The sequence below is a fragment of the Diplodia corticola genome (genome assembly GCF_001883845.1).
Source record: "Diplodia corticola strain CBS 112549 chromosome Unknown scaffold22, whole genome shotgun sequence".
Taxonomy (NCBI): Eukaryota; Fungi; Ascomycota; class Dothideomycetes; order Botryosphaeriales; family Botryosphaeriaceae; genus Diplodia; species Diplodia corticola.
This window is the reverse complement of record NW_017971501.1, coordinates 281,497-308,158: the sequence shown is the minus strand read 5'-3', so window position 1 is coordinate 308,158 and position 26,662 is coordinate 281,497. Positions and strand designations below refer to the sequence as shown.

The following is a 26,662-nucleotide window of genomic DNA, read 5'->3' as shown; positions in this document are numbered from 1 at the left end:
AGTTGGAATTATGGAGGCTCAACTTTTCAGCCGCTCCACTCTGGATTTTTTTCCCTTGTCGATCCACGACACCAGATCATCTATCAGAAAGCTAAACCCGCCCTGTTTCTCCACAAAAAGCGTCCGTGGACCTGATCTAGATCCACTCCCTTTCCCCAGACTCCCACCTTCGTGACTGCAGCAAACATGCACACATCAATCATTAAACCACCTCGTAGTTCTCTGCAACAGACTTGGTGTCCTTGGAGAAGGATATGTCTTGGTTCTCGTTGAGCAGGGTGACAGACGAGACCTGTCCAAACGTCAGCTGCCGATTCGAATCATCATGGCTTGCTCGTTACTTACGTCGATTTCCACAAACGGCTTCGATTTGCTGAAGCGTACCCTCATGGGGAAGAACTCAGCATCGCTATCCGCCTGGGCCTCAAATTCAAAGCTTCCAGTCGAGTTGTCAGCGTCCACAGTGCCGATGTTCCATTCCAAGCTATCCCCCGACACTTCGTATACCGCGTCGAAGCTCGACACCGAAGGCTCGCTCGTGCTGTACGGAATCGTGACGGCGACATCCTTCAAAGCATCCCCACCGGTCAGTTCATACTCGATGGTGACGCTCCAAGTGCTGTTTTCCGCCTCGCTAACCCACACCGTGAAGTTGATCGGTGGGTCATCGATCTCGCCGGGCTTCGCGGCCAATCTCCACTTCAGAACGCCAACCGCCATATTCACGGGGAAGCCTTTCGTCGAGTCCGCCAATTGGAGAATCTTGTCGTTCCGGAACGATGGCTTATCGACCTTAGGATGCGCCGAGAGCTGAGCGCCACGGGTGTTGCCCATGTCAAGGTCCAACCTGACCTGAGTGAGTGCTGAATCACTGATGCGCAACTGCATATCACCCTTGACTTCGAAGTGCTCAAGTGACCCTTCTCTGCTAAGCCTGGCGTTGATAGCCTCTGCAAGAGTGACGTGGACACTCTCGCGATCACCCGAAAGGGATGCGCGCGCAGGCGCCGAGGGCGCGACAGCAGGCGTAGGGGTGCTGGAAACCAAAGGCGCTGACGCTTCGGCGTCGGCGCCTAGATCGGCGCGAACGGCATCGAACATGTTGGTAGTCTTCGACTTCTTGCCCAGCTGCATGCCCTTGCCTCTGACCGCCATGGGCTTCTTCGACTCGTTCTTGGCCGCATTGTAGCTGTCGTAGGTATCGGGCACGGTCGTGGGGACGCTGGGCGTGTAGGTGGGGTATGAGGGAGTGCGAGGGACACCGCCAGCACGACCGGTGCGGGACATCTCCTTGCGCTGCATCTCCAGCTGCTTGGCCTTCCTCTTGCGCTCCTCGCTGGCCTCGAGCTCCTTGTTGCGGGCAATGATTTCCTGAATCCTCTCCTCGTGAGACTCCATGTCCAAGAAAGTCTTAATCTGGCTCAGTGTCAGGTTCTCCCGGTAACCGAGGGTGACGAGCTCGTCGAAGGCGCTGAGCAGCTCGAAGGCATTGCGGAGGATCTCGCGCTCGTCGAGGCTCTTGCATATGCTCGACACAACCTGGGCAAACAGGTGAAGGGAGTCGATGTCCTGGAGAATGTTGGACTGGCGGTTCGTGATCAAGACCATGTAGAGCTCGTCAAGGGGTTGGTAGACGTAGCGGACATTGTCCTGCTCGACGGTGGTGTGTTGGGTTCCCGAGTCGGCGAGCTTGGGGAAAGAAGCCAGAAGAGCCTCGATGCGGGAACGCTGCATCTCGCGGAACTGGCGCGAGAGCACGGCCTTGCCGCCGCGCGTGCATATCGATGCTGCTAGGACAACCTGCGAGGAGAGAGGGTCAGGTACGGCCAGGACGGGGAAATGGTACAATGTTTACCATGATGACACAAGGGAAGCTCCGCGAAGCAGAGGAGTGCTAGACGGGTGGATTGCCTGCGGCCGCTGGTGTTGAATGGGGAATCGTGGTTTAGACGGCGCCTTCAACACCTGGCTTCTTGTGGTGTTCCTCCGAGCCCGGGTCGCCAAGGAAGGAGCGCCCGTGCGCGCTTACTCAGGCCCGCCAAAGCCAAAGCACCGCGTTCGCCCACTCATTTCCCTTGTTGCCTCCAGCTCTTTCGCCAACGCGCCCCCGCAAGCTCCTTGCCTCACTTGCGATCCTCCAGGCTACCACCGCTGCCTACCCATCGCACACAGTGACGACACTGCTGGGCGTTGTTTCGCAGCTGAAGAGCACGCTCGCGTCCCTCCTACACTTTTCGCCCGCCACGACACGCCCGGAGCGCGCCTATGTTCGCCGCGTCCTCGCCGCGTCCCCTACTAATTCACAGCACCACAACCCTACAAGTGTCCTGAACCAAGACCACACCGCACCACCTCTTTCATACACGAACCACAACCCGCCCGTACTCTTTGCGAGTCCGGTCGATCATGGCCATGGCTGCTCCCAACCAGCCCCTCCCAGGTCTCCAAGTGACCGTACCTGATGAAGACATGGAGATCTCCGACTACGAACGGAACGCCGATGATATTGACATCGACATCGACCTGACCGTCGATCCTAGCCATCATGAGGATGAGAATATGGATGATGATCGCTCCGAACGCGATAGTAAAGACGATGTCATGCTCGATGGCGATGGCAACGATGAGGACGGAATGATGCAAGACAACATGTCTGTCCCCGACGAACACCTGACCGACGCGAGTGACGTTGGCTACCTCGACATCGAGGTCAAAGAGGCGCCCCAGCACCAACCTGCTGCAGAACAGGTTGATGTACAAGTGCAAGATAGTAGCCAGGCCGAGGACTTCATCGATTACGATGACACTGCTACTGCGCAGGCTGAGCCAGCGCTCAAAGTCGCACAGCATTCTATCGATCAACCCGTCCCAGAGCAAAACCAGTTTCCTGATAGCAAGAACCCTGGTGATCAGGAAACGAACGTCCAAGTTCAGAGTTCCGAAGCCTCTACTTTCCCCCAAGCTTCGGCTCAGGATCAAACCTCTGCTTCAGTTGAAGCTGCAGTCGAAGAAACTACCTTGGCAAATTCTCGCGTCGAGGACCCTGTTGCAACCTCAAGTAGTGCCGTTCAGAACGCCCGGGAACCACGTGTCACCGACAATTCCGTCGATGCGCACTCGGAGACGGTCCCTGTCGAGCCGCCGGTCGATTCCCACGCTGCCGCTGTGACTGAAGATGAAACTCGTCTTCCAACAGATGTGACAGAGAACCAAACCGAGGCCAAGGGTAGTCCTCGTGACGGCCAAAATGAAGAAATCGGCGGTGCCCCCGAATTCGCCGAGCCGAAGGCAGTATCCGAGCAATCCGCTCAAGCGTCTGATGAAGCCCTCGTCTTATCGCATCTACCTTTCGATCCTAAGCACGACGCAGAGAGCGCTTCCTCTCACGCTGCAGTCTCGTCGCACCCTGTTGTAGTCGTGTATCAAGGGGACGAGATTTCCCTTTTCCCACCTCATGGTAGTGATACCTCCGATAGTTTCTATTTCCTTCATGATGAGTCTTTGGCAAACGAAAGCATTCGCTCTCTGCTCCAGGCTTGCAGGCAGGTTTTGGGTGAGACTATGCGAGATGAAGATGAGCTGGAGTTCGACATTGCAGAGCTTGGGCTTTGTGTGAGTGAGGTAAGTCACTCCTTTCCACGTGAGATATATTGGACGCAAAACTAACTTCTTCAGGATTCCGATAATGCTGCGAGCACCAGCTTCTCCCAAGTGCTCGACGTTTATCTCCAACTTCACCAGCTTGACGGACATGAAAGTCCTGGCCCTCTTTACATGACACTGAATACTAAGACTAGGTTTTCAGCGCGTTTGGATGCCTTGCTCGCCGCCATTGCCGATGGTAGGGGCATGTCCCAACTATCGTTTCTCGAGGATGTCACCGAAGAAGACGCATACGTCGGATCTGACAACGGACCGGAGGAGCAGGAGCCAGCGAACCAGGACGATGAGCAAGACGGCGGAGAGCATGCCAATAACTCCATTCCTGAGCATGCGTCCGAACGTGAAGCATCCCAAGAAGAAGCCTCCCTTGGAAAGTTGCATCCGGAGGGCGAACAAGAACCCGAGTCTGATTCAACCGCTGTCCAACAACCCCTGGCCCACGTGGAAGATGTTGTGGATGCTGTATCTCAGGATCAGGGGTCTACCTCGCAACAAAATGAGGAGTCAGCATCGACGCATCAACACGAGCCTCAGGGCTATGTATCACCAAAGCCGGAGGATCTCCCTGAATACGAATCGTCAGAGGACGGAGACGGCCCGATAGCACAAGGCAATGGCAGTGATGTTAAGGAAGGCTCAAGGGTAGATGCTTCTGGCCCCGATTACTCACGCGAAAATGATCAGATTAACTACGACGACGGCGATGTCCCAGAAGAAGCTCGGGACGATGCCTCTCTCCGCTCTTCAACTCTCCAAGGCGATAATACCCCGGCGGCAGTCGATGAGGGCGTGTCCCAGCGTGAAAGTAACACTAGCGCCGTGCCCGCGGCGGTCAGTGGTGCTCCGCACGACGAGTCCTACGACGAAAGCAGAGAGGGTTTGTCTGCAACGCAGAACGATGAAACCTTGCAGCGGGATGGCCTTGATACCCGGGCACGTGAACCTGTTGCTGTTGTGGAAGAGAACCAGAGCTTCGAGCAGTCCGTTGGCCAAGGCGAGAAAGAGGATGCGGATGATGCCTTGGAGCAAGAGCTGGAGCGCGAACTCAACGCCCCGCCTGAATCATTTAGTTTACAAGAAGGCGTTCAGGAAACTCCTGATGACGAGCATTTCACAGCAAACTATGACGAGGGCGAAGAGTACGGATTCGAACACGATGGTGATGTTCAAGAGGGGCAAGATGGGGAAGGATCCTACGAGGAGTTTGTCGTGGTTGAAGCAGAAGACGCCCACGAAAATCCGGACGCGCCTGATGAAGGCCAGGCCGCTGATTACCAGGAATGGACCCATGGCGACAGGTTCGATGACGCCGAGGCAGAGCAGACTGCGGAGAACGATCTGAACGAAACTCATTTGGGGCTTGAACAAGGCTTGGAAGACAATGATGCTGAACAAGCTCAACCAACGGCTCACGCATCGGATGAAGATGAGTTGGATACAATCGATTACGATGACGAGGAGCTTTCGCGGTCCCCGTCGGCACAGCATGATGAGGCTGCGGCTCCGTCTCCATCTTCCGGCAAGCGGGGCTGGGAAGAGCTTGGACAGGACGACGAAGACCAAGCCGACGAACAAGGTGTGTGGAGCATTTGTCCCATTCGGTGGCGTCAGGCTAACAACGGTCCAGCGCCAAAGAAAGTCAAGTCGGAATGATCTCACAGTCGACCGTTGCCAAGGCTGAGAACCGCTCCGCTATCGAGCGCCATTTTCCAAAGTGGAAACGGCGGCGGATCCCCACTTCTCACTCATCGTACCCCGTTAGCACAGCATGATCTCGCAACATAACCCCCAACAGCATCTCACTTACCCTGCAGCGGCGAGTGCAACACTGCAACGCCGCATCGACATTTCGGGACGGAAGGCGACAGTTGCCGAGCACGCTCGGACCAGCTGTTTACACCTGCTCGGACGATACGACATGGCTCTTATTGCAGCAGTAATACGGACCGCCGACGAACACAGGGCGACCGGACTTTTTTCTGAATTGCAGGTAATGGACTGACTTCTAGGATCGGACTAAATAGTAAGTGTCGAGCCTCTCTACTAACCCACCCAAAACATGCGAGTTCCTTGATCGCCTCGGGCGAGTGCTTTCCTTGTTCACGAGCTTTTCCTATCTCTTTCGAATTTCTCACACGAGGTTCGCGTGGCGTCGGCGCCCGGGCTTTTTAGGGAGGATTCTGGCGGGGGAGGCGTTGTGGCGCAGGCTTCACGGGCGAAGGGCTATATAGTAGGTACCTAGCAGCGGGCAAAGGCTGGGAGATACCCTGGTCGGTTAGGGGCGTCATTTCCTGTTAGGGCGCGATTGTAAGATTGAGCGATGGCCGAAAAGGGGAGGGGAGGCGGATCGGGCGCGCAATTCATAGCAAGAGTCTGTTCTGCATCTCAGCAATGTGCACAGCCTTCCGCGAAAATCACCAGGACGTGATTAGCGCGAGTAATCATTGGCGCGTTTCGCGTCGGCCTGTGAGGAACGCGTGGCCACTCCACAAGCACCTGAAACCAGGGCTAAAAATGGATTGCCGGCCACCCCAGTCGCAGGCGGCCGGGCTTGGGGCCTGGAGCGGCGCGGCGGGAGCAGCTGCAACGCTTGCAGGCTCGTTCTGCAGCCAGCCTTAGGTAACCCTCGTGACGGGCGTCTCCTGACGACTGCATATCGGGCGTGCGTGGCCGCACAGTGCTCAGGCTGTCGCAGAGTCGCCTTTTGTCTGTCGCTTCCACTTCCTCGCAGGGCCCCATTTGCCGCTCGCTCCTTGCGCATCACGTCGCACCTCCAGGCACGCCGGCCACACAGACCACATACGCAACGCCGTCCGTTTCCAGCATCTGCGCGCCAGCCTCATTACTGTCACGCTTGCCCGGCCTTGTCCCAGCCCACCAAACTTGCTCGGAACCGACTCCCAACAACCACCATCCACCACCAGCTGCCCTGCATCCCACTTGGCCAGCTGGCGCCATTGTCCACTGCCGCCCACCCATACTGACCACCGGCCCGCCGCGACGATCACGGCCTCCGCCGACTATCCACACGCGCCGCCTCTCTCCAACCGCCGCATCGGCTCAGAGTGCACCCAGCCAGGTCGCAGGGCCTGACACACTACCGCCATGGTCGAGGACAAGTGCGTCGCCCACATTTCGCCACGGCTTGCGCATCTCTACGGCGGAGCGCTCGGCTGCCTCCAGCGCTCCGCCAGCGCCGCGCGCAGCCGCATGCAAGACGAGTCTGCTGACTGGGCATTTTTGCTTGCAGATATGTCGGCCTCATGTTGGCTGTTTCCTCGTCATTAGCAATTGGTAGGCCGCCCACGCCTGTACCACCCCTCTGCGAATCGAGGCTAATCAAGGAGTCCAGGCACGAGCTTCGTCCTCACGAAAAAGGTACCTCGCGCAACCGCATTCCTCCCCGCGAGCGCCCCCGTCGAGCGCCCCCGTCTCGCCGTCGCGACCACCGCACATATAACACAGGAGCTGACGTCGCCGCGCAAAGGGTTTGAATCAAGCCGGGGAGCAGCATGGCTTTGACGGAGAAGGCTTTGCCTATCTCCGGAGCACCACATGGTGGGGAGGCATCATTACAAGTGAGCGCGTCTACACCTGTTAGGAGACGGGAGAGCGCATGCTGATCTGGGACAGTGGTCCTCGGTGAAATTGCAAACTTTGCTGCCTATGCCTTCGCGCCTGCTATATTAGTGACGCCGCTGGGTGCGCTCAGTGTGCTGATTGGGTAAGCCTAGGCAGGATATGTTTGGAAGATGGCTTTGGCTCATGATGATTCACAGTGCGGTTTTGGGAGTTTACTTCCTCAACGAGAAGCTCGGCATTCTGGGCAAGATTGGGTGCGCTACCTGTCTTATTGGCTCCGTCATCATCGTCCTCCATGCTCCGCCGGACAAGGAAGTGCAAACCGTCGATGAGATCCTCCACTTCGCCATTCAGCCCGGTAAGATTACACACAGGCAACATGGATGACATCCGTCTGACTGAAGTCGCGCAGGGTTCATGTTCTACTGCGTTCTGGTGATGGCCTTCTCCATCTTCATGATTTACAAGGTCGCCCCGAAACATGGACGCAAGAACCCACTGATTTACCTTTCAATCTGTTCGACGGTCGGCTCGCTCTCGGTCATGGCGGTCAAGGCTTTCGGCATTGCTTTGAAACTCACGTTCGCGGGCAAGAATCAGTTCTCACACCCTAGCACGTACGCTTTTGCGATCGTCGTCGTGGTGTGTGTTCTGACCCAGATGAACTATTTCAACAAAGCACTCAGCCAGTTCTCTACGAACATGTACGTCATCCTTGGTCCTCACGCATTTTGTAGAGCTACCGTTTATTGACTTGCGCTTTCGTCCACCACAGTGTGAACCCATTGTACTACGTTACCTTTACCACATTCACGCTCGTAGCCTCCTTCATCCTCTTCCGCGGCTTCAACACGACGTCAGCAGTCAACACCATCTCCCTCATCTGCGGCTTCCTCGTCATCTTCTCGGGCGTCTACCTCCTCAACCTTTCTCGAACTGATCCCGACGGCACTTCTGGTCTGGCGAATTCGTTCGGTGATGCAGTGCCGACCGATGGTATTGCAACATTCCAGACACGCCGGTCTATGCAGTCGAGGCGCAGCGATGAGTCGGGCTTTGCGGGCCGGGGAAGCCTCGGCGACCGTGAACGCCTCATGCGGTCATATGACCGGGATTTTGACTTGGAGGATGGTCAGGCGTTCGGACTGGGCGACCTCGCCGACGATAGCGACGAGGACGATGGCAGCGGCCGGAAGAGGACGAGTTTCGAGGAACCGAGGCTGGGCAGCACCAGGAATTCCCGATCCGGACGCTCTACCCCATCAGGAAGCGGCAGGAGAGGTACTCCCGTACAACTCGAGAAGGGCTCAGTGAGACCAAACAAGAAGAGCATGGATAGGTGAACAGGGCTAGGCGTTCCGTGAGGGTTGAGAACTACATCCCTCGGCCATGTTCCCCGGGCCGATGCCTCTGTCAGCTCGTTGAACATTCTTGGGTAGTAGGGGACGGCGCTCGGCGTTGCTGTATCAGTTTTGTATTCAAATTTTTTTTCACATCACCGATCTCCAGAACGGGAGCTCTTCTGATGAAGTGGGTTTTTCTTTTCTTTTCTTCTCACGTTCATACGAAATTTCTTACGAGGTCAATGTTTTCCTGCCTTATTGATTGAGGCGTTTCTAAGACCTTGTTATCTCTTTTTTTTTTTTTCTCTCTTTTGACAAGATTCCCTCTTCACTGGCATTTCTACTGAGATCACTATTTTCACGAAACTTGTAGACTCCCCTTCCGCTTCTGTTTTTGATACATCGTTTTTGTGTTTCGCTTCACTGGGTGGTTCAAGACGGCTGATGGCAGTTGGGTGGAGATAGTTGGGTGTTCTCTGCAAACGAGGTCCGGGTTGGTATGGGGCAAGGCCCATCCAACAAATTCGGCTCCGTGGAGGACCGTCTGCCGCTTACGGATTTACCGCATTAGAAAGAAGGGCCACCAAGGTTTGAGAGAAACAAGCAAGAAAGAATCACAGGGAGGACAGGAAGAGAGCGCTGTCATTGATCAGAAAGAAAATGCCGTAAGGGCTGGATATGGGTGGTATTTCTTCGGCAGGTTCGAGGATCCACTACACAAGAGACAGTCAAAGAATGCAAAAAGTTTGGAAGAAAACAGAGTTGGTGTTTCCGTAACACGGCTTGCCGTCTGTCGTCAAGTTGCGAAGGACATCTGTTCCCTCGGACCCAGCCAATGGACTTCAGGCCACGGTGGACCAGCCTGGCTCCCCCTCTGTCTCCTCTATCCCCTGTGGAATAGAGCAGTGAGACGGAGAGCACACGCCATTCGCGGAGGCTCCTATCCGGGCCCCTCTCGAGTGCTCCTATGAAGCATGGTGGCACCGTTGGAATGCCCGTCGAAAAGGCACATGGTGCTCGGGCCCGTCTCCACCACGCCTCAACCCTTGTCTGGCGCCTGTGTACCCACAAACTCCACCCCGGGCCGGCCCCTGACAGCTAGTTTTACCCCTGTTCCCGAGTGTGCACAGGCAAAGTAAGGCGATTAGTAGCGACACTATCACGCATGTTCCCGTCGCATTGGCAGCATACGGCGCTACGGCAACGCTTGGGCAAGCTTAATGTTGTTGCACACATGGGCGGTGTGGGAGCTGATGGTGTGCACAGGGAGGCAGTTTACGGGAGAATACAGAGACGTTTGACTAAGCGACATACGCGCTTAACGTGCAGCGGCGGTGATCCTTCTGTGAGACTCTTGAACCTAATCAATGCTGGGCAAGATCGTACCTGGAATCCCGACGACCAGGTTCGCAACGGACGCACGTTCGACGATGCGTTTCAGCGTTGGGAGGGAAGGGTCCACTTCTTCTGATGCGCCGCTGCTGTTACAGAACTGAGACCCTGTAGCCAATCCGAGTCGTCGCGAAGAAGGCGGGGGAGATTAGCGGTTTGAAGGTGAAGCTCGTGGCGGAGGTGGTCAGCTGACACCTTCAGCATTTGGCACGAGGTTGGTTGACCCAGTAGCCGAGATGGCCCAATCCGGCCCAGAGCCTTGACTACAGAAAGACACTAACCCACCTAAATGGGCAGCGGAATCCTATCTGGATGCAGTTGTGGTGGTGTTCCGGTAGGAGTGCTTGGAGGACTGGGTAGACCAGGCCAGCCAGAGGATCAAGGGTGTAGTCGAGCCGATCCCACTGTGCTGAGGTCCGTGGTGAGTGTTTGCCCCGCGCGATTTGGCCGCTGTTTTGACGGACAAGTGAGCGGCAGGAGCTCGACGCTGCCTCGCGAACTGTGGGAGCCGAGATGTGGTGTCGAAGGCAGAGGCAGGCCGAGGGTCAGAGCTCCAGAGCTCGCGGACCCCTGCAGGCATGACGTCATTGAGGGCTTGCGCGTGTTGTGCCCCGCGTGGCCGGCTTCTGCCGAACCTGGCACACTCGCAGCATCCATGTCTCACACAACAATGACGCCTGCTAGCACCTGTCCTTGGACTCGAGCGCCCTCTCCTCTACATCCCCGGACCCCCCCATGGCTACCCTTAAGGTCCACGGCGGCAGCGCCTTTCTGAACTGGAGAGCCACCACGCCGTGCTTGTATGTGACTGCTGAGAGTGACGACTTTGACGACTCCACCCTGCAGGCATGGCGTGACGAGGGTTTCGACGTGCACTATCTGCCCTTTGGCGACGGCGGCAAGCAATATGTCAAGACGCTGCACTCGCTCAAAGACGGCCTCGGCGTAGGCGGCACGTATGCCATAGTGGGTACTTATCCTACTGCCCTTCCCCAGCGTCTAGTGTCGCATGGCTAAGCTCTGCTCCTCCAGCCTTCGGCGATGCCGCCTCCGTCTGTCTCGAGACCTTCATTCGCCAGGACCTGAAGCTCAGCGCGCTCGTCGCCTACTACCCTTCGTCTATTCCCGACCCCCAGACCCAGTTCATGCCTTCGTTGCGCATCATGGTGCACCTTGCTGGCACGCAGATCGGCGTGAACAAGAACTCGGAAATCCTGGGTATCCAGGGCAAGAGGAGGACCGTCACCAAGAAGATCACGCCAGGCATCGGCACCGGAGGCCTGCAGTCGAAGCTGAAGTACCCGTGCTTCACATACCAAGGCGTCGAGCCTGGTTTCGCCGAACACGACCTGGATGAGTATGACAAGGTCGCTGACGCCGTTGCGTGGAGCCGCTCTCTTGACACCGTCCGGCGAGGCTTCTCAGCCGAGCTGGACATCGAAACCGCCTGGGAAGAGAATGAGGAGCGTAAGTCACCGTCTGCCAATCTTCGTCATCGGGTACAATGAAGCCGACAGCACTAGACAAATTCCGCACGCCCAATACCGAGAAACTTCTCAGCACCATGTCCGACCGCCTCAAGCCGCACGTCACCTACACGCCGACCATGACGGGCGGCAAGGGGAAAGAGGATCTCGCCCGCTTCTACAACGAGTACTTCCTGCCGTCCATCAGCCCCCGCGCGAACCCGCCCACCGGCCTGAAGACGCGCCTGATCTCGCGCACCATCGGCGTCGACCGCATCGTCGACGAGCTGCTCGTCAGCTTCAAGCACGCGCAACCCATGCCGTGGATCCTGCCTGGCATCCCGCCCACCAACTTGCCCGTTGAGATCGTGCTGGTAAACATCGTGGCCATGCGCGGTGCAAAGATCTACAGCGAGCACGTTTACTGGGACCAGGCGGCAGTGTTGGTGCAAGTGGGTTTGCTTGATATCGAGGATGTGCCGGAACACTGGCGGAAGAAGGGCGTGAAAGAGCTGCCGGTTGTCGGAGAGGAAAGTGCGAGGAAGGTGTTGGATGAGAACAGGGAACCGTGGAACGAGTTGATTACGGATTGGTAATGTATATTTTTCCTCATTCCCGGTATGGAGTTGCGTTCTTCGTGAGAGCCTCACGTAGATGCTGTATAGTTCGTATTTAATGAAGTTTTCATTCATGGTCTCTTCTGCAGTCATGATCTACTAACGACCTCGCTACCAAAATTGGTCCGGCAGCCACGCCCTTGGTATCTGGCCTTGAATGTCCCCCCCTTCCTTTTTTGTTTGTTCATGTTGTGCCTTACTTCGCTTCAGCATGGAACCTGAATCCTGGTTGCATGCGGGGCCAAAACTTTGGACTGTTTTGCATGCTCACATCACAACGCAGCCCAAGCCACCGCTCGCAATACCGCCGCCGCCGCCGCCGCCGCCTCCACCACTTTGCGGGTCGTTCACACCATCTAGCTGCGGGATACGGATGGCTGGAGACTGCGGTTGCTGCTGGTTGCCGCCGCCGTTCTTTTGCTCTTCGTCCATCGTCATTAGGTTCACGGCGCTCCAGGCACCATCATTGCCTCGGCTGCCTGAGTTGCCGCCGCCGCCGGTTTCCACGACGCTAGTCATCTTCTCCATCTCCGATCCTGAATTTCCTTGCACTTCTTCCGTCCCTGCCTCTTCTTCTTCGTAGTCTTCGTAGTCTTCGTAGCCTTCGTGATCTTCGTAGTCTTCGTATTCTTCTCCGGAGGTGACCGGTTGTGAGCGATCGCCGTCAGAGTTGATGCTGATATCGTTTTCGGTGGTTGTATTGGTCTCGGGAGCCACAGCGCCGGCGTAGAGGTCGCGAAGGCAGGAGATGCAGAAGGATGCGTGGACAATAAACTCGGCGTTCTCTTCGTCTTCGTCCTCGTCGATCCAGTCAATCTCCTCTTCTGGCGCGTGGTGGTAGCCGTCTGCTGCTGTTGTCAGCGGGTGCTTTCCGATTGCGGTGGCGGTGGTCGGGGCGCGGTAGTCGGGCCTGTAGGGGCTGCCGTTGCTGCTGCTACCGTTGCTGGCGCCTCCTTTCTCGTTGGAAGAGGTGAAGGGGTATGAGGATGCCTCGCGAACGGGGCAGATGAAAACCGGGATGAAGACGTCGTCCGTGACCTGGATGCCGGGTGAGGTCTGAAGGCCGCCGTCGATGGGATGATTGAGGGCCGAGGTCGGGACGGACTCGAAGCTGAGATAGGCGGTGCCGGCGGCGGTGATGGAACGAGAGGGGAGCGGGCAGCTGGGGTGCGCGCAGGTGATGGGAGGATGGAAAGGGAAGGTGTGGCGTGAGTCGCGAAGGATGAAGAGTGAGGCTGCTATGGGAATTAATCAGTCCGTTTTTTGGCTTTGATGGCTCCGAAGAAGTGGATGTGGGGTTGACCTGCCTTCCAGATTATAGATGATCTTCCTGATGGTGGTGTTGATGAGGAGGTGTGATTGCCAGGTCTCGAGGTTGATGGGCTCGTGAGTCAGCCGCGCCTGCGTGGTGTAGTTGATGGCGGCGTGCTCGCGGCGCTTGAGGACAGTGCGCCAGGTTCGGGCTTGGGAGTCAAAGATGTTGTCTTTATCCTCGTCGCCGTCTTGGTCGCCGTCTTGGTCGCCGTCTTCGTCGCCGTCTTCGTCGCCACTCTCATCGTCACTCTCGTCACTGCTGTCGTGCTTCTCGGTGCTGCTGCTTTCGGTTTCAGACTCGATCGCGTCGTCGTCTACCCAGACGCCGTTGGATCTGGCTTGGGGCCGGCACTTGGCCCTGTCTACGAGGAATTCAGTGACATAGTCTTCGATCCACTCTTCGTCGCCGTCCGTGTCGCTGAGAGAGCCGTTGAAGGAAAGCGGATGGCAGGAGAGGAAGTAGACCTCGTCGATGCCGTTGCTGGTGTCCACAACGGCGCGGCCTTCGGGTGCGATCTCGATGCCGGGTGACAAAGGCGGATATGGCGGCGGCGGCTCGAGGAAGCGATCGAGCGTTCTGCAGCGCTTCTTGTCTTCCATCACGATGGCTTAACGAAATGGATGAGGTGGAAGAGATAGTGTCGAGGATGCGGGTGGAAGGCTATGGACCACATGGATCCAAGTGAGGCACCTGTAGCCGAGGAAGTGAGATCTTCGTGGGAGGTAATCCTGACAATCGCTGGTCTCCTTCCGACGGTAGGGTCGAGAAGCCAACTTGGACCTCTGCACGACTTGTTACGAACCAGCATGATGAAAGCGCAAGCACAGCGGAACAAGAAACCTAGAAAATCAGAGATGATGAGCTTGCGGCACAGCTGGTTGCAATGAACTTGAATCTCTACGTAGGCAGTTGGATCAAATGTCCAGACGCAGTGTTGGGCTTCCTTCGTGGGCAGTGGAATGAAATATCTGGACGCAGGTTTGGGCTTTGTTCAACAGCCTGTCTTCGGGGACATTTGCAGCAAACGTCTGGACAAAGATGCAAGTCTCGAAAGCATACATTTGTGGGCAGTTGAAGCAGATGATCGGACACAGTCATATGCTTTGACACTCTTTCTTCGTGGGCAGTCGAAGCAAATGTCGCGACGTAGATGCGAGTCGAGATACCACATGTTCGCGTCAGATGTAGGATCCCACTCATTAATGGCTATGAAATGCTAGACACACGGGCGGGCTCAATTCCTTTGCAAGGCGGGCATGGTGCGGTGGGTGGTCCGAGAGTACAAGAGATTTATCCTGTTCCATCTCAATCAAACTTCCTGATTGGGTAAATCCTCGCTAACAATCTTGCGGCACGTCTCCGAGTCACCAGAGGTCGGTGGGCAAGCCCTGGCCGTCCATCGGGATGTTCTCGCTCGGTGGCACAGTGCCGGGCAGGGTGGCTGCTGATCTGTGGTACCGGTTGTGCTGTGTAGGCGTGGTTGCGAAAGGCGGTGAGGGATGCGCAAGGCCCATCGCGACTGCGAAACTGGCTTGCAGATGGCGCAGCGGCAGCTCGCACGGCAGGGCAGCGGCAAGCAGCCAGCGCGCCGATGACGAGAGAAGTTGCCGTGCTGGGGTTGGGGTCGAGGGCCACGGTTGGTCGCGGATGGGAAGGCGCCAGTGTCAGACGAGGGTCTCCAGACCGTCCCAGGGTCCAGCGCACGCCGGGTCCGATCGCTCCCCGATGTCTACTTGGTCGCTGTTTTTCATTTCCGACGCGCTCCGTTGCCACCAGTCCTCAGGAGAAGTAAACACCAGTCCAGGCCAAATAAAAGCCGCCGCGACGCGTCCCCGCCCCTGCGCTTCCCCGTCGGCTGCTGCCTGCCTTCCGCAAACATCTCCGCCGATTTCGCGACTCGCCGCCGCGCAACACCGACACCATGCCCGGCCGCACCCTCCCGACCATCACCCAGGCCGAAGTCCAGGCCCATGACTCTGCCGAGTCGTGCTATGTCACCATCGGCTCCAAGGTCTTCGACATCACCTCCTTCGTCGAAGACCATCCCGGCGGCGGCGACCTGATCCTCGAATACGGCGGCAAGGATGTGACGGACATACTGGCCGACGAGATCTCGCACACACACTCCGACTCGGCCTACGAGATTCTCGACGAGCATCTCGTGGGCTTCGTCGCCAATGAGAAGGTGCTGAACGCCGCCACCAAGAGCGGCCATCCCGACAACATCGTGCCGCTGCCGCCTACGAAGGAAGGGCTGGAGGAGCTGAAGGCCAATGGAGGCGAACAGTACGTCTTTGAGGCAACGGGACTGTCCTCCGCCGAGGATCTGAACAAGGAGACGGACATCTCCACCGACTACAAGACACACAAGTTCCTGGATCTCAACAAGCCGCTTCTTCCGCAGGTTTGGTTCGGCGGCTTCTCCAAGAATTTCTACTTGGAGCAAGTCCACCGGCCAAGGCACTACAAGGGGGGCAAATCGGCCCCGTTGTTTGGCAACTTCCTCGAACCTTTGAGCTTGACGGCATGGTGGGTCGTTCCCACGGTTTGGGTCCCTCCTGTGTCGTATGGCGTCTATCTGGCTAGCCAAGAGCTGCCGTCTGTTCAGGTTGGCCTGTACTTTGTCCTCGGCCTTTGCCTATGGACTCTGGTCGAGTACATTCTGCACCGCTTCCTCTTCCATCTGGATGGGTACGCTCCCTCCCGCTGCTTAACGTGTACGTCGTTCATGGACTAACAGCTTGCAGATATCTTCCTGACAACCGCGTCGGCATCACGCTCCATTTTCTTCTTCATGGCATCCACCACTACCTGCCCATGGACAAGTACCGGCTCGTGATGCCTCCTACGCTCTTTCTGGTCCTCGCGACTCCCTTCTGGAAGCTGGCTCACGCCGTCTTCGCGTACAACTGGTATGCCGCAACTGCCGTCTTCTGTGGCGGCATCTTCGGCTACATTTGCTATGACCTGACCCATTATTTCTTGCACCACCGCAAGTGAGTACGCCCGTCGATTGGCCAATTCCATTAGCTAATGCTCCGCCAGTCTTCCTGCCTACTACCGCGAGCTCAAGAAGTATCACCTGGAGCACCACTTCGCCGATTACCAGAATGGCTTCGGCGTGACGAGCAAGTTCTGGGACCGTGTGTTCAACACGGAGCTGTCCCTGCCGCCGCCAAAGGTCGTCAAGACGGCCTAGGGCGCTGGGATACATGTAGTTGCTGTACCATACTTGTAATGACGGTGGAAGCCGGGAGGCGCTGCGGGGCATAGGCGGGATGGCCGCACGCGGCAAGCGGAATGCTTGCGGGGGGCCGGGGACGGTGTTGCCTGCAGTCTTACGATTACGTCCTCATGCCGCACAACTCTACATATTTAATATTAATTGCTCTGCGAGCCCCTGGAGTGCTGCGACGGCTGTGGCATGATGCAAGTGGCATGTGCGGGCGATCGCTGCAGGATCGGCCGCGGAGGCTGGCCGCCGGCCAGGCGCGCGGCAGGCGACGCGGACGGCAACCCGAGGGCACGTGACGCGATCGCTTCGACCAAAGTTTAACCTGTCCCGGCGTCTCGCCAGCCTCCCGCCCTCTCCCTCCATCGGCAGCGCAATCCTTGCCCGACACCATTGTGCTTGAGACTGCGCGTGTCTGCCCCAGCCTTTTCCGCAGCCTGCAGCTTCTGCGCCAAGTTGCCGCCACCGCGCCCCCCCGCGAGCTCGTCACAGTTACAGGGTGTGCCCGCCTCGACACCCCCGATCCCACGGCGCGTGCTAACCCACGCACCTCCAGTGATCTTCCTCACTCCGCACGTTTAGCTTGACAGCGTTCCAACTCCGCCATGTCAGGTCTAGACGTTGAGGCCCTCCTCGACTCTACAGCCAACGCCAGCGCCGCGGAGTCCAGGGACACGCCCCGCTCCGCTGACAACGATGACCGCCTGAAGAACGAGAGAAGCGAGCGCCGCGAGCGCGACCGCGCCAGAGATGGGTCTCGCGAACGTGATCGCAAGCGTCGTGACCGCAGCCGCGATCGCCCCCGCCGCGACCTGGACGACGATGTTGAGATGCGGAGCCCGAGAAGCGACAGGGGCAGCGCCACCGGCAGCCTGAGGAGCAAGCGCCGCAGCAGGAGCCGCGATTCTGAGAGACGCCACCGTCGTGCCCGAGACTCGATTGACCGTGACGACAGCTACCGCTCCGGCGGCGACTACTACCGCGGCAGCGGCCGCGCCCGCTCGAGATCCCGTTCGCCCTACCCCGACGATGATAGGCACTACCGTCCGTCTGGACGCCCCGGCCGCCGCGGCGAAGACGACCGTGAACGCGACCGCGATCGTGAACGTGAACGTGACCGTGGTCGCGACCGTGATAGGGAACGCGGCTTTGGTGGCCGTGGTGGACGCCGCCGCTCCCCTTCAACCAAGCGTTCCTCCAGCCCACCCTTGACCGAGGATGAACGTGACCGTCGTACTGTTTTCGTCCAGCAGCTTGCAGCTCGTTTGAGGACCAAGGATCTAATTGCTTTCTTCGAGAAGGTTGGCCCCGTCAAGGAGGCGCAGATCGTGAAGGATCGTGTCAGCGGCCGCTCCAAGGGGTGCGTTCATTTCCTCATGCTCTCTACGTGTTCTTGCTGACTATGACCCACAGAGTCGGATACGTCGAGTTCAAGAACGAGGAGTCTGTCCCGCAAGCCATTCAGCTCACCGGCCAGAAACTAATGGGAATTCCCATCATCGCCCAGCTCACGGAAGCCGAGAAGAACCGTCAAGCCCGCACTGGAGATGGGAACAGTGGCAACAACAATGGCGTACCCTTCCACAGGTTGTATGTCGGAAACATTCACTTCAGTATCACTGAGAGCGACTTGCAGAATGTGTTTGAGCCTTTCGGAGAGTTGGAATTCGTACAACTGCAGAAAGAGGACACCGGCCGTAGCCGTGGTTATGGCTTTGTGCAGTAAGTTTGGCCCTATACGAAGTTATCAGGGTATGCTAATTCGGGTAGGTTCCGCGATCCCGCTCAGGCTAAGGAAGCTCTTGAGAAGATGAACGGTTTCGACTTGGCTGGACGGCCCATCCGTGTTGGCTTGGGCAACGATAAGTTCACTCCCGAGTCCACCGCCAATCTTCTCCAACGTTTCAATGGCCAGGGCCCACCCAGCTTCCAGGGTTCTGCTTTCTCGGGCTCCGGTGGCCGTGGCGCTCATGCCGGAGGTTCCGGTGGCACTTTCGACCGTGCTGGAGGCCGTGACAACGACAAGGGTACCGGTGGTGCCAGCGCGCTTGACGATACTGATGTTGCCGGCGTGAACTTCAACAACTACAGCAGAGATGCTCTCATGAGAAAGCTTGCGCGTACTGACGAACCTGCTGATACCAATGGTGCCGACAAACAGAAGATCATCAAGCCCGTCGTGCCGGCGGCTCGCACTCTCCCGGTCACCGTCAACCAGGCTAGTCGTTGTGTTGTGTTGAAGAATATGTTCGACCCCGAGGAGTAAGTCAGCCACCCCACAGTGCAGATTGAAAGGCTAATTCGTCATCAGGGAAGAGGGAGAAGCCTGGATGAGGGAGCTCGAGGATGACGTCAAAGAGGAGTGCCAGAACAAGTATGGCACGGTCGTTCACATTGCTCTAGATCCGAACACACAAGGCGACATCTACGTCAAGTTCGAAACCGTCCAGGGCGGCGAGAATGCCATCAAGGGCCTCAACGGCAGATTCTTCGGCGGCCGCCAGATCACCGCCCAGCCCGTCGTCGATGCCGTCTACCGCAGCCTTTTCTCCAAGGCTGTCTAAGGCAGCACAACCAACGCAGCTTCTCGTGTCGGGCTATGGTCTATATGGGAGTTCGGTGGGTATGTGTCTTTCCTGGATAGCGGCTTCCCTGGGTTCGTGTCAATAGCATTTGCTCACGGCTTGGCGTTATTGCCAAAGCATGCATGACACAAGCTGAGACTAAGATACTGGTTTACATGCGTCCCATGCTGTACTGTGCTCTAATATGGTCGTTACTTCAACAGGCGCTTCGCCCCGCACACTGAGCTGCTTAATATTCCGTCCCAATGCGAAGCACACTCGCCACTTCACAACCTTTTACAAACGCCAGAATCCGTGGCCTGACATGAAAGCCACTCGAAACGTCCATCCATACCGACTGCCGTGGAATGAAAATCCTCGGCCTCTGCTGACTCGTTATCAGATGACGTCATATCTAGCGCTCAATCTGGACATCTTCGCGCCCCCCATACTACGCCGTCCCCATTATTGCCCTCAACCACCATGTCTTCTTTCTTGACTATTAATGCGTGTCAGGTCTATACCGTCGCATTTCATCCTTGGGGTGCTGCGTTCACGCGCCTGCGCCCTATTCGGCTCATTGAGCTGCACAAAAATTCATAGATGTACAGTTTGTAATACAAAAATGTTTGATTTCAATTGAGCCAATTTTTCGTTGCCGATGCTGCTTGCTCGACTGTCTCGTTCATACTGAAATCGAAAAGTTTGCACACCGAGGAGAAATGTTAATTCTTTCAGTGGATGCGTCAACTATCGATCCTTACTATTGGTGGTCGACCGAACATCTGATTCTGCATTGGCTAAATAATAGCTGCAAATCGAGCTATTCAGTGAATTGTTGAAGCGGCTTGTTGAGCTTTTCAAGCGCAATCGTGAGTATCTAGGTTCCACTTGTGACGCCGACCCTCACAACTTGACGACAACAGACAAGCACATGTGGATGGCTGTTTCAGAACCCTCACTCTCAAGCACACAAAATCGTTTATACAAGGAAATGTTAATGGTGGAAGGTCAACACTCCTTCAGATACACTGCCTCGTCACCAGCATTTGGCTTCACATTGATTTGGGCAGACTCGCAATGAGCCGAATGGATGGCACTTCTCTTGACTCTTCACCTGGCTTGCCCTATCTGACTTCACTTCGCAACAGACAGGCGATGCGCCTCCCGCCTTGGGCCTGCACGTGCCCCGGTGTCTAGCTGGTTGCGCGATGCCTCCATAAAAGGCCGCCCTCCCTCCCGGCGACCTCTTCCTCTTCCTCTCCTCACCCCCCTCAACGTCGCTCGAAAGCTGGTCAAGTTAGTCCGCACAACAGGCTTCCGACGTTCCCATTCTACCATCTCCAGTTGCTCGCCCGCGAGCTCGAAGTGCCTGCAGCCATAGCGCGTCGGCGCCACGACAAGCATCGCGTCCGGCCACTGCGCACGCAGACAGTGAAAAAGGGAAACCTCACGCACGCCGCCATCCACTTCACCAACCAACCGCAAGCTCACCCGCGGGTCCCGCAATCAAAGTACCAACAGGCGCTTTGTTTCGCAAGTCCGGCTGTTTCGGCGGAGCTGCAGAAGGTTGTTCCTCACCTTGTCACCAACAACACCCACAACACTTGTGAACAGCCTCGCACCAGAAAAGTCACTTCACCTTCTCTAGAACCGAGAGACAGACAACTCTTGTGTTGCGAATACCTCGTCAACGAGGCCTTCGCACACGGCCGTGCCAGCTCCGCACAGTGTGTTCGCAAGATCTTTTGACCTAGACGCTCTAGACGGTGAGATATCTCTAGTTGTCCTTCCTCTCCATGAATCGGCTAACCCTGATAAGACTCACCATGGGTGCAGATACTCGCTACCCGCCGTCGCGCGGCAGCCCAACACCTTTCACTCCCTCGGCGCCACCCACGCCTGCTCAATACGTGTCGCTCGTGCAGCTCCAGCAAGCTTTGGAAGAGCACGCCAGGCACCACTTTCCGCATCACAACAGCCGTTCTACCCTCCCCGTCTCCATCAACGATCGAAACGTGCCAACGTATAGCACACCGGAGGTTGACGTTTACAACGCAGCTGAGAACGACCAGCTTAACGAGCTCGTCGCGAACGGACCTGGATCAACCATTATCGGATCGGAACGCTCCACGCCAAACAACGGTGGGGTTTCTTTGCTCGGTACTCCCGAACTCAACTCATTCAGCTACGACGATTTCGACACGATGGACGACATGGATCACACCCCGCAGGCAAACAACGGAGGCAGCGGCCTCGAAGTTGCTCCGATGCCGGACAATGCCTCCACCCAGCTTGCGTACAGGCTTAGCATTGTAGAAGCCCAGCTTGCCGAGAAGGCCATGCAGTTGGAAGAAAGGATGAATGAGTACCAGGAGCTCAAGATGGAGTACAAGGAACTCAAGCAGGAATGCAGGGACATCAAACAGGAGAACAAAGACATCAAACGGGAGTGCAAAGACGCCAAGCAAGAAGACAAGGTATCCAAAGAGGAAGCCATGAAGCAATACCAGCAGAGCAGGCAGGAGTACACTGAGCTCATGGGTGAGTTCCGTGAGCTCAACGTGCAGTTCCGCAGGAGCAACGAAGACCGCCGTCTCCTTCAGGCGCGTAACCTTGTGCTGCAGAACGAAGTCCTCCTGCTTCAAGGTGACGTGCGGTTCATGTTGCGCAGCCCCGGCGAGCAGCCGCCTTCGCGTGGAGACCAGCTCGAGGAGCAGACGCCTGCTCACAGCACTCCCAACAAGACTGCAGGCCAGTCTGTCAACGAGCCCACTTCGGCTGGCAAGAAGTCAACCCCCCAGGCCCAGCCTACCTTTCCGTCCGGTGTCGAAGTCACTCCTACTCCAAGCAGGGCCGCTCTTGCAAAGGCCAACAGGTCTTTCCCCCCGCCTGATATGGATGATTTGAACACGAGCCTGGTTCCGTTTTCCGATACGGCAGCCATGAGCCCCGTCATCGTGAGTACGCCGCGGTCCGTTGCCTCGAAGGCCAGCAACACGTTCAACCCTGGTTTCGGCATTCATGGCCCGCTCAACACGCGTAAGTCCAGCCCGGCGCTCCGTGAGCGCGCTTCGTTCCATCAGTCTGGCCGCTTCGACGACCCTTTCCAGCAGTCTCCTGTCGCGTCTAAGCAATCGTCCATGGCATCTTTGGCCACGTCGTCTCGCCCGTCGTCTTCTGAGAATCTGCGCGGCACTCCTGCCAAAGCCGGTCCTCACCAACAGCGCCCGCCGTCATCGAAGGCGTTGACCTCGACGAACTGGAGGCAGCCTCCGCCCCAGCGGCAGCTGGCGAGCGGCCAGTCTCCCGAGTCCGCTCCCGACCTCCCGACCGTGCGTAACATGTACGCCGTCATGCTGGCCAAAATCGAGACGTGGGCCGACGTCTACTGCGGCACGATCCACACGTCCGTCCGCTCCAAGGAGCAGCGCACCGCCGACATGATCAAAACGCTCGGCGCGCTCGTCGGCAGCTTCGACCTGGAGCGCGTCTTCAACAAGCTCGAGTTCCGCACGCTGCTGGTCACGGCGCACGTCAACCGCGCCATCTTCGAGCGCCTGTTCGGCGAGGCCGTCATCAACGAGCGCTTCGGCGACGAGACGGTCGCCCGTCTGCGCGAGCTCAACGACCTCGAGGCCGGCACCTCCGCCCGCGACCCGGCCAAGCAGCGCGAGGTCGCCACGGAGAAGGCGGAGATCCTGGGCGCCGCCTTCGCCGCCCCCGGCGCCTGGCGCGTCGCCGAGGCGAAGGCGATGACGGCCGAGGTGTGCGGCGTGCTCAACCCCATCATCCCCATCTCGGAGCGCTCGAGCGGCGTGCAGCAGATGGAGGCGCTGGTCGAGGAGGCGCTCCAGGTCGTCGGTGCTGTGCGTGGCATGCCGGCGCGCGCCTGGCACATGGCGTTCGACGTGGCTGGGGCCAGGGTCAACCTTGCGACCATGGCTGTCCGTGGTTCGGTCGAGTGTCGGCAGAGTGGCGGTAGTGCTATGCCGATGGAAGAGGAACACGCCGTGGTGTTGGGGGTCACCCCGCACCTGGTGTCCAAGCTGTGGACGCCGGGTGGGGTGGCGCCCGAGGAGCTCCTGAAGGCAGAGGTGCTCACGCACCCTGTCGCCAGGGGCTTCTTCGCCCAGCACCGCTGAGTGTCTGCTCGTCTGCTCTTTCCTCTGAGGGTAGCAATGGGACCTTGAGCTCCCTTCGACGGGTTACCTTTTCTAGTATTCGGGAATCTGCCTTACTTTCTTGTCCATGGGATGGGAGACTTTGGGTAGAAATGATAGAAGGAAATGGAGAAACCTGTCGTGCATGTGCTTACAAGTCGTGATATTACGCTCTCTTTGAGTAACCTACTTGCCCGCCATGTCTGCTCTAGGTAATGTAGAAGGCCACAAATGCATTCAAGCTCTAACTCAGACGATCGCAAGCACTGCTGGTACTGGGATCACGGTATTGTCTTCAAAGCTATTGCACATGAGAGCATGCATTATATTGGCGCGCGTGGACTGAGTAGAGCAAAAGAAATACTTGTAAGCTGGACGAAGCAAAGAAAGAACGTACTGGCGCTCGTGGCGTGATGAAGTGAAGATTCGCATCGGCCGACCTATTGCCACGGCGGGTTCGTGGTAGATGACTCTCACGATGGCTTTGCATCCGTATCACCGTATCACAGAGCAAACGAAGTCAGGCTGCCCAGCACGGAGATCCACGCACAGGCGAGCAGGCGGTGGTTCGACCAGCCCTCATGACCATAAATTGCGGCCCACTTGGGGGTGGGCTCCACTGTGTATACGACGGCATCGTCACCCCCGGTTCTGGCACCTTTCCACACGGTGTGTTGTTGATGTTTGCTGCGCGCAAGGCTGAAGTGCGGTGGCTCCAAGCTCGCCCAATCGTCATTGTGCAGATGCGCTGACAGAGATCCGCGCGTTTCCCGGGCATGCCGCCGCCGATTCGGCTGGCCTGCGGCGCCGGGCTTGGCTGATCGTCTGGTCTCTCGAGAGAAGCGCCGACTGCGGCGGACGAGCCGGGGCTGGGGCGCAGCTGGGGGATGGCGTGAGGGCACAAGGGCAGATGTGAGGCGCTGCTGCGGGCGGGCTGGGGTATGGGGGAAGTGCGGGCGAACGCGGAGCACACAAGCAGGCATTTCTCCGTCTCCCCGCCGCCATCATCGTCGCTCCAAGCCGCCTCCAATGCTCCCGATAAGCCTCCCGCCGGCGCTCCGCCTCTAGGCACCATGCTGCTCGCCGTCCTCGTCGCCAAAGCATGTGCACACCGTCCATTCGCATCGTCAGAGCCGGCCGAGCGCCCTCTGTGCTAACATCGCGCTCATGCCGCCGCCTCCAATACCAAGCACGCTGCTTCCACGACTACTTCGTCACCCATCTCCCCTCGTCGTCGCTGCATCCTGACCAGCACCACGTCGCCGGCCCGGGCCACAAGCTCCCGCGCGACAAGTCGACCCCTCACACCCAACGTGACGGCAGCAGGTTGCCTGCCGCCGCCCCGCCCTTCCAAGGCGCGCGCGAGACAACCGTCGTGCGCATCCCTCTGCGCAGCGCAAAGCACCACTTCGGCGTCTCCGTGTCGCGAGGCCAGCGCCCCTACAACGAGGATGCATTCCAGGCTGGCACCATCGAGATACCTGCTTTCGCCAAGAGGCAGCCTGTCTCGTTGACACGGAGCAACAGGGCTATCCTCTCCGAGAACACGTCGGCAGACAGCGCCAGCGGTGACCCGCAGGTCTTCTACTATGGAATCTTTGACGGCCACGGCGGCAATGAGTGCAGCGACTTCTTGAGGGAGCGGCTACACAAGTACCTGGAGCAAAGCACCCAGCTGTTCGAGCTCAAGAGCAGCCTCACACACAAAAGCAGTCTCTGCGACCCCGATACCTCAGAACGCCCCAACCCCTCGCCTAGTGGCCGCGAAAGTCTTCAAGCGATTGACACGCACACGCCTCCTGGAACCGAGCCCGCGAGAGTGCCAGACACGTCGAATGGAGAGACTCCGCCAAACGGGAGAGATGACACAACCCCGCCTCCACACGGAGCAACTTCAGTGAAGCAGTCCGGTAACGTGCCCAATGCAGAACAGCTTGAACGGGAAATCGTCGTTTCATGGCGAGACCTGGTCGGGGGCTACTTCAAGCGTTTCAAGCCAGACTTCTTCTCCACATCAGCCGGCGGCAAAGGCCATAGCCTGGAGAAGGAGGAGGTACAGCGCCGCCGCCAAATGCAACACACAAACATCTCGGACGATGTGGCCGAAGGAGTCGGCATCGAGACGGTTCTGACCTACGCCTTCCTGAAAGCCGACTTCGACTTTGTCTCGGCGCAGGTCAACAAGGCCGATGAGGACTTGGTCGAGGCAGACCGCGCAATCAACGACGAAGACATCCTGGAACGCCCATCTCAGGCTGGCAAGAGGATTGGCGGACCGAAGCGTTTCAAGGGAGGCAGCACGTGCAGCATTGCTCTGATCTCTACTCCAACGCCGGCACCCTATTGGACCCCCGGTTCTGCATCCACCATCGTCACGGCCCACGTAGGGGATACGCGCATCATTCTTTGCAACACGGCGACGGGCCAGCCCATGCCATTGACGTCGAATCACCATCCGTCCCTGCCGTCGGAAGAGGAACGGCTACGGAGATATGCGGCCGCCTTCGCCACGGACTCGTTTGGGGAAGAGCGTATATTTGGCCTTGCCAACACGCGCGCGTTCGGCGACATGCATTCGAAGCGAGTAGGCGTGTCTTCGGAGCCCGAGATCCGGCGGATAGAGCTTGCGCCTGCAGAGTACTCGTTCATGGTGATGGTCTCGGACGGCGTCTCCGGGACTCTCAGCGACCAGGAGATAGTGGACATTGTGAAGGACGCGCGGACGCCAGAGCAGGGGGCACGCGAGGTGGTTAGCTTCGCGACCGAAGTGTCGCAGGACGGCGACAACGCAACGGCGCTCGTGGTGCGTCTGGGAGGCTGGGAGCGGCGCAGCGAGGGAGGGCTGGGCAGTCTCGGCACCAAGGAGCTGCGCGACTGGAGACGGAAGGAAGCGGAGGATCCACGCAGCGGACGCAGGTAATTGCGGGCGGATGGGTAGCGGTAGATACGTGTGCGCCCTCGGTTGGACTGGGGCTGGCGGGGAGAGCACAGGGACACGCTGGAGGCGGGGAAGGCGCGCGTAATGGCTAGAGCCGCAGGACAGTTCTGTATATAACATAGCGCAGGCACCGCACCGCCCGCGTGCCCGCGCAGCAGAGCCGCACGTAGGGCAGCTCAGGCAGGCACGCGCTCGGGCTGCTGGGCGGGGCCGGCCTGGCTGGCTGCGTGCTCGCACCGACGAGCGAGGTCAAAATGACGAGCCGGAGCTTCTTCGGGGCGGATCGTTGCCCCTCTAGCTCTGCATGATTTGCTTCTCGACGGCGCCTGCCAGACACAACAATCCATTCCACCCGCTTCTCTCTCCCTCGCGTTTGCTCGGCCGTTG

At 58.0% G+C, this 26,662-nt stretch overlaps 9 protein-coding genes across 9 annotated transcripts; 7 read left to right on the top strand and 2 right to left on the bottom strand.

The window, feature by feature from the left end:
• Positions 1-202: 202 nt before the first annotated feature.
• BKCO1_2200091 (coatomer subunit delta) lies at positions 203-1,858 on the bottom strand (the record flags this gene model as incomplete). Its single annotated transcript, XM_020272894.1, has 3 exons — positions 203-292; positions 346-1,800; positions 1,856-1,858. The coding sequence occupies 3 exons, from the start codon at positions 1,856-1,858 to the stop codon at positions 203-205; spliced, it is 1,548 nt and encodes a 515-aa protein (XP_020130814.1).
• A 548-nt stretch (positions 1,859-2,406) lies between these two features.
• On the top strand, positions 2,407-5,316 carry BKCO1_2200090 (conserved glutamic acid-rich protein; the record flags this gene model as incomplete). Its single annotated transcript, XM_020272893.1, has 3 exons — positions 2,407-3,621; positions 3,676-5,239; positions 5,291-5,316. The coding sequence occupies 3 exons, from the start codon at positions 2,407-2,409 to the stop codon at positions 5,314-5,316; spliced, it is 2,805 nt and encodes a 934-aa protein (XP_020130813.1).
• Positions 5,317-6,768: 1,452 nt separating this feature from the next.
• BKCO1_2200089 (uncharacterized protein) lies at positions 6,769-8,588 on the top strand (the record flags this gene model as incomplete). Its single annotated transcript, XM_020272891.1, has 8 exons — positions 6,769-6,782; positions 6,914-6,957; positions 7,016-7,041; positions 7,151-7,241; positions 7,297-7,387; positions 7,443-7,603; positions 7,658-7,949; positions 8,021-8,588. 8 exons carry the CDS (start codon positions 6,769-6,771, stop codon positions 8,586-8,588), a joined length of 1,287 nt encoding a protein of 428 aa, XP_020130888.1.
• Positions 8,589-10,715: 2,127 nt separating this feature from the next.
• Positions 10,716-12,042, top strand: BKCO1_2200088 (dienelactone hydrolase; the record flags this gene model as incomplete). The annotated part of the gene is made up of 3 exons (XM_020272890.1): positions 10,716-10,950; positions 11,013-11,447; positions 11,504-12,042. The coding sequence occupies 3 exons, from the start codon at positions 10,716-10,718 to the stop codon at positions 12,040-12,042; spliced, it is 1,209 nt and encodes a 402-aa protein (XP_020130889.1).
• Positions 12,043-12,330: 288 nt separating this feature from the next.
• BKCO1_2200087 (uncharacterized protein) lies at positions 12,331-13,977 on the bottom strand (the record flags this gene model as incomplete). The annotated part of the gene is made up of 2 exons (XM_020272889.1): positions 12,331-13,225; positions 13,367-13,977. 2 exons carry the CDS (start codon positions 13,975-13,977, stop codon positions 12,331-12,333), a joined length of 1,506 nt encoding a protein of 501 aa, XP_020130884.1.
• A 1,322-nt stretch (positions 13,978-15,299) lies between these two features.
• BKCO1_2200086 (fatty acid hydroxylase) lies at positions 15,300-16,577 on the top strand (the record flags this gene model as incomplete). Its single annotated transcript, XM_020272888.1, has 3 exons — positions 15,300-16,069; positions 16,126-16,374; positions 16,424-16,577. 3 exons carry the CDS (start codon positions 15,300-15,302, stop codon positions 16,575-16,577), a joined length of 1,173 nt encoding a protein of 390 aa, XP_020130885.1.
• Positions 16,578-17,215: 638 nt separating this feature from the next.
• On the top strand, positions 17,216-19,174 carry BKCO1_2200085 (rna splicing factor; the record flags this gene model as incomplete). The annotated part of the gene is made up of 4 exons (XM_020272887.1): positions 17,216-17,970; positions 18,024-18,332; positions 18,381-18,872; positions 18,922-19,174. The coding sequence occupies 4 exons, from the start codon at positions 17,216-17,218 to the stop codon at positions 19,172-19,174; spliced, it is 1,809 nt and encodes a 602-aa protein (XP_020130886.1).
• A 1,829-nt stretch (positions 19,175-21,003) lies between these two features.
• BKCO1_2200084 (transforming acidic coiled-coil-containing protein) lies at positions 21,004-23,319 on the top strand (the record flags this gene model as incomplete). The annotated part of the gene is made up of 1 exon (XM_020272886.1): positions 21,004-23,319. The coding sequence occupies one exon, from the start codon at positions 21,004-21,006 to the stop codon at positions 23,317-23,319; it is 2,316 nt and encodes a 771-aa protein (XP_020130887.1).
• Positions 23,320-24,439: 1,120 nt separating this feature from the next.
• BKCO1_2200083 (protein phosphatase 2c) lies at positions 24,440-26,257 on the top strand (the record flags this gene model as incomplete). Its single annotated transcript, XM_020272885.1, has 1 exon — positions 24,440-26,257. The coding sequence occupies one exon, from the start codon at positions 24,440-24,442 to the stop codon at positions 26,255-26,257; it is 1,818 nt and encodes a 605-aa protein (XP_020130880.1).
• Between the last annotated feature and the right edge of the window lie 405 nt (positions 26,258-26,662).